Source organism: Bombina bombina, chromosome 9, assembly GCF_027579735.1.
Source record: "Bombina bombina isolate aBomBom1 chromosome 9, aBomBom1.pri, whole genome shotgun sequence".
NCBI lineage: Eukaryota > Metazoa > Chordata > Amphibia > Anura > Bombinatoridae > Bombina > Bombina bombina.
The window spans coordinates 144190956-144197444 of record NC_069507.1 but is presented as its reverse complement, the minus strand read 5'-3'; the positions used below and the strand labels follow the sequence as shown (position 1 = coordinate 144197444).

Genomic DNA, 6489 nt, shown 5'->3' with positions numbered 1-6489 from the left:
CATTTTTTTTTTTAAGAAAGAGCATGGTGTTTAGACAAATGTCATGAACCTGTTTTCATTTGCCAAAGGGAAAAATTGAGATGACTCTGGAAGTCCTAAATGAAAAAGAGGCAGAAGAAAGACCAGCTGGCAAGGGACGGGATGAACCCAACATGAACCCCAAGTTAGACCCACCAAAGTGAGCCATTTTTCTTTCTTCACCATCATTGTTTGGGAATACCTTGATTAACATTTACTGCATGCAGGGATGATCTTCTGCCAAATTGTATTTAACTCCGAACTCAATACAATACTAGACTATATATCTCATTTCACATGTTCTGTCCTTCTTAAACCCCAGTGAAGCACATACCTCATCTGCTGTACAAGTATATTTCTTCTCATTTATTTTCTTCCCAGAAAGCAAATTAGTATTTCTTGTTTCTTTTCCCTACATAAAGTTAATTATTAATTGGTTCACATTATCTTCTGTGTTTAAACTAAACGTCTCTATTTGTTAACGTGATTAATATTGTTTCTTTCAATCTACAGCCGACCAGACACCTCCTTCCTCTGGTTCACAAACCCATGCAAGACAATGAAATTTATTGTTTGGCGTCGATTTAAATGGATATTTATCGGTATCATCCTCTTGCTTCTTGTACTACTTTTCCTCGGAGTCTTCTTGTATTCATTGCCGGTAGGCATTTATAATTGTTTCTACACTACTGTTTAACTTGTGATATATTACTTTAGTTGAGTTTTTTTTTTGTATTTGAATTAATTAGTAACTAGGCTTCTTAGATCTTCCTTTTTTAAGTCATCTAGTCAATTAATTACATGTTTATGCATTGACCAGCTAGCTTGTTTTTAGTTGTAAAGAGTTTGTTCATACATTTGGCACATTTTTATAAAAATTTAATTATATGCCATGTTTATGATCACTTTTTTAGTATTTTAGTATTAGAAATTGTGTATCATTCTTTTTTAAGACAAATAGTTTTGGATACTGAAAAATTAATCAAATTTAAATATGATTTCTGTTTTCTTAGTATTTGATTACAGCAACCAATTTCTTGTTTTTTTTTTTGTTTTTTTCCCCCCAGAGTTATATTTCAATGAAGATTGTGAAGCCGATTTAAGTGCAAATACCCACAAAACTCTGGTTTTGTCAACGTATCTAACCTTGTTCTCTTGCCCGCTGAAGAAATTTGAGGGGGTGCTGACTTAATACCCCCAAGGTTATCGAAGGTTCATTGGGTCATGAGAAGATTAAAGAGTCACAGCTTTTTTTTTTTTTTCATCACATTTCAATCACTGACATTTTGCACATACAGGTGCAGGATGACAGTTGTTTTTTAAACCAATTTGCCCTAAACTAATACGTAATGCCAAATAAAGTGGTAACTGTTTCTTAAAATATTCACTTTTATGTGTCCTTTAAGTGCAATAAAATAAAATTAAATGTAAATATATAATGGGACCAGATGCAAAACACTATTTTTCATGTAAGTTTTTATAAAGATAATGTATAATTTGTAGCCATTAAAGTCTGCTAAATAAATATAATATGCTCTAATATTTGTGTTACTTTTTATTTATGGATCATTAATGCTGCATTCAGAGACGTTTCATAAAATATATGTTGACATTTATATATATGACATTTTTCTCTCTATAGTAAATTTGCAGTAATCAAGTACATTTTGATGGTACTCTATGGTTAGTGAGTTATCAGATATGCCAGGGTGCTTGCTGATATGTCTGTTGGTGGACCCTTATTCTATTGAATTCTACTTTCACCAATCAATGTACAAAAATAACAGACAAAATATATAAAAAATGTGTACCAATATAACACTGTGAATATAATATATATATTAAAGAAACGGATATAGTCATAATGGTTTGACATGTTTCCTCAAGATATAACCTCAGGAGAAAAAAAAGTGTACATAGCGTAATTCTATTGATAAATTTCAGAATTTTAATTGAGAGCTATAACTGAGCTCTCAGGATATAAGCGTTGGGGTAATCACTCTCCTTTCCCAAACAGGATACAGAGACAGAGAACAGTTAAAGGGACACTCAATCAAAATTAAACTTTCATTATTCAGATAGAGCATGACATTTTAAACAACTTTCCAAATTACTTCCATTAACAAAATGTGCACAGTCTTTTTATATTTAAACTTTTTCAGTCACCAGCTCCTACTGAGCATGTGCAAGAATATAAGTGTGTATGCATTTATGGATGGCTGTCACATGGTACGTGTATGCATTTGTGATTGGCTGATGGCTTTCACATGGTACAGGGGGAGTGGAAAAAGACATAACTTTTAAAATTGTCAGAAAAAAAATCTACTACTCATTTGAAGTTCAGACTAAGTGCTATTGCATTGTCTTGTTATCTTGCATTTGTTGATTATGCAAATCTACTGTGTTGACTGGTCCTTTAACCTCAGGAAAAGAAAAAATCTCTGTAGTGAAATACTGTTGGCTTTTTCAGTGAACCAATGATTGAATCCTTACTCAGGTGATGGGGAGCTATTACTGAGCTCTCAGGATAAAGGTGTATTGTTAAATCCCACACTCACAGGTGAATGAACTTGCCATGAATGAAATAGATCGATATTTTAAAAAATTGTACATTTATTAACCCCTTAAGGACCAGCGACGTACCCTATATGTCGCTGGCCTTTTTTTTGGACTTGATTGTTTTATAGCGCAGTCTTGCCACCAGCGTTGAGACTGCTCTATTCCACAAAGCCTTCTGGAGGGAGGGCATTAATACCGTATTCTTGCTAGACTTGTGCTATTATGTCCTGAAAAAACCCTTAACGACCAGTGACATACAGGGTACATTGTGGTCATTAAGGGGTTAAAATGTTCTAAAAAGCACCACATGATTAAAGCCACAAAGGTAACATAGGACTAGTCCACTATAGAGCCGGATCTACAGTTGAACAAAACACCTCTCTCACTCAGCATTTAAACAACCGATGTTGGAGCCAGCCAGTCTGTGTAACAGTAAGTCCCACCTCTTGTGATGTCACGTTTGCGTGCAAAAATAATATCCGATGAACATTTCACTGATGGTTCAGCTTTTTTAATGAGTATCCTGCCTGTGAGCTGCCATCCATTTCAGGTCACCTTGTAAAAAGGTATCATCAGGGTGGTTGGTCTTGTGGGCTTAGATTCTATACAGTGTTTTACATCTACATCCAATAATGAAAACAGACTACAGTAGAACAGTAATGCACAATTATAATAATTGGATTACAAACTGGCTGGCAGAGTATTACATAAAACTACCAAACGGTGAACAACTCACAAAACAAATGGGGAAAATGAAAAATAATTGTATTAATAGCTGATACACTGGGCTTGATTTATCAAGGCATTCGCTCACATACGACTGCAGGTTCTCACAAGAGAACTTGCAGTCAGTATTTATCAAGCAGCGGTCATCAGCTGCTTCCTAGCCTCTTCTTCACCTCTTAGATAGAGAATTTCAATCTCCCCGGTCTCATCGACCGGGGAGATTGATAGCTCCTGTCCGTGCGTGAGTGGCTGTGCGCGGGCAGGGGACGGTGTTGTGCAAAATAGCACTCTTGTGCAATGCTGAATTCCAGCAGCGAATTGCTGCCCGTCAGAGGCGAGCTGGGGCGGCCAGGGGGGCATATGTACACCTCTGTCCACCCTAGCTTGATAAATTGAGCCCACTATGCTCAATGTGTAAAAAGAAAACCATCCCAATTGCAACCAAATAGTCTACTACCTGATACAATGTGTAAATATATCAAAGGATATTTTCCCAATACAATGAAATCTTCAGATTTGGAGCTGTGGATAACCTCAGAATAAAGGAAACAGGAATAGGGAAATTCCGTTAACGTGTGGGTGGACCTTACTCGTGTTAATGAGAGCTAATGGTCTGTTTATAGGTAGAATGGGTTTAAAGTGACATAAAAGTGTAAAAAATGCTCTGTGTTGGAACATTTTATTATTGCACTGTTGTTTGCATATAACCAAGTGTTTAATCCCATCAAATGTTTTAAACACATAGTCAAAGTCAGCCCCAGAGCAACAGTGCACTACTGAGATCTAGATGAACACATCTAGTGAGCCAATTATAGCAAGCATATGTGTGTAGTCTCAAATCACCAGCTAGATCCCAAGTAGAGCATTGCTGTTCTTGAAGCTACCTCCAACAAAGGATGATGAAGGTAAACTGAAAAGTCTTTTAAAATGGTGTGCTCTATATAAACCTTGAGCATTTCATTTTGACTTTAATGTCCCTTTAACAATGAAAAAGAACAAATGTTTTGGTATTTAACATATATGGGGAAACATTCTTATATGAAAGTTATTTAATAAAAAATATAAGGGATAGAAAGGTCAAAATCGATATGTGTTAGAAATAATTTTTGTGATATACTTTCATTAGCAAAAAAGGTTTATAGTAAGTTATTACTGATTTTTCAGATGCATATGCACATATGCTTGTGAGTGCACCAGTATTCAAACACAACAACTCTAAGAAAAAGCAGTGGCTTTTATGAGCAAATTAAGGGCTCGATAAATTATAGGCTATTTGAAATCTTTTATTAACTATGCATTATCAAGGGCCAAACCCAGTGAGTATCTCCTGCAAAAAGAGCTGAGTTAGCCCTGCACAATGCCTAGTTAATGCTGCATACGATTCACCTGCACTTCTATTTTAGCTGAGTTGTACACAGCATTAACTAGGCATTGTGCAGGGCACTTTTTGCAGGAGATACTCACTGGGTTTGGCCCTTCATCATGCATAGTTAATGGATGGAATTGAAATGTTTCAGTTCACCTGTTTTCTAAAGGCACAAAACACACCACCGCCAGCTCTCTCTCTCTGATGCACTGACCTATGCTGCTGACAAACAGTAATATCTTTCACTTAAAACATTTGTTTCTAATGCAAGTATAATGTAGAAATGCTTCTATTAAAAACTAAAATGCACCCATGCACAATTCCATTTTCATCTTTCTATCCCTTTTAAGATACAATAAAACAGCATATTAAAATGCTTAAAAGGGCTAAAATTTGAGGTCCCAAGAATTTGAAAAAATAAGGGCTGCAAAGGGCTTTAACATAGAGATACCTGTACATACATACACAAGTCTTATATATATATATATATATATATATATATATATATATATATATATATATATATATGTGTGTATATACAGCCATACAATGCAAGCTCTCAATCTAACAAACTGGGAACAAGTCAAGGGTACACAGGCTTATGCAATCACTCTAGACATATACAAAACATGGAAGGGGACTACACACTCATACTAGACTGGGTACACATCCTATGTCCCTACAATATGCACAGCCCTGGGTGCTCAATAGCACTCATGGGTAGCTGCACCAACCCCAGAGTCACAGGCAGTTAACCCCAGACAAGTCTGGGTGCAAGGCCCATAGGAAAAATTACAAAACATATTAATACAACACACAGAGAAAGTCCAGCACTCACTTGCCGCATCTGGCCAAATGGGACAAGCCCTAATACAGCAATGAAATGCCTGGGACTCGGGTCGGTACAGCTACCTATGAGAGCTATTGAGCACCCAGGGTTGTCTGTGCATGTTGCAGGGTCATAGGATGTGTACCCAATCCAGTCTGAGTGCAGTCCCCTTCCGTGTTTTGTATAAGCCTGTGCACTCTTGACTTGATCATAGTTTGTTAGATTGAGAGCTTGAATTGTATGGCTGTGTTAGGGACCAAGGTTTTGGAAGAGACCTTGACGTGGTACCTGGGCTTGTCCCATTTGGCCAGATGCGGTTACTAACTCTTCCAGTTTTGCTTTTAAAGGGACGGTCTGCACCAGAAGTTTTATTGTTTAAAAAGATAGATAATCCCTTTATTACCCATTTCCCGGTTTTGCATAACCAACACAGTTATATTAATATGTTTTACCTCTGTGATTACCTTGTATCTAAGCCTCTGCAGACTGCCCCCTTATCTAAGTGCTTTTGACAGACATGCAGTGTAGCCAATCAGTGCAGACTCCTAAATAACTCCATGGGAGTAAGCACAATGTTATCTATATGACACACATGAACTAGTACTGTCTAACTGTGAAAAACTTTCAAAATGCTCTGAGATAAGAGATGGTTTTCAACGGTTTAGAAATCAGTTTAAACCTACCTAGGTTTAGCTTTTCAAAAATACCACCAAGGGAACAAAGCAAATTTGATTATAAAAGTAAATTGGAAAGTGGTTTAAAATTGCATGCTCTATCTGAAACATGAAAGTTTAATTTTGACTAGACTATCCCTTTAATCTTAGCTGAGTGCTTGTAAGTGAAAGTGAGTGTTGGACTTTCTATGTGTGTGTATTGCCACTGAGAGTAAAAAAGGCTCCATACAGCAGTACAAATTCTCCTACAATTCTCCCTTTAGTGAATAGACCTGTTAATGTTGATAAGGGGTTTAATCACTTAATGTTGATAGGGG

General features: G+C 36.5%; 1 protein-coding gene across 2 annotated transcripts in view; it reads left to right on the top strand.

Moving 5' to 3' along the window:
• Positions 1-1558, top strand: part of MYOF (myoferlin) — a 313269-nt gene extending 311711 nt beyond the window's left edge. For both annotated transcript variants that reach the window (XM_053692421.1, XM_053692420.1), the window contains 3 exons: positions 69-178; positions 532-679; positions 1086-1558. In XM_053692421.1, the coding sequence (XP_053548396.1) occupies positions 69-178; positions 532-679; positions 1086-1121 (294 nt within the window). In that variant the 3' untranslated portion in view covers positions 1122-1558. The remainder of the gene's footprint in view (positions 1-68; positions 179-531; positions 680-1085) is intronic.
• The last annotated feature ends 4931 nt before the right edge of the window (positions 1559-6489 follow it).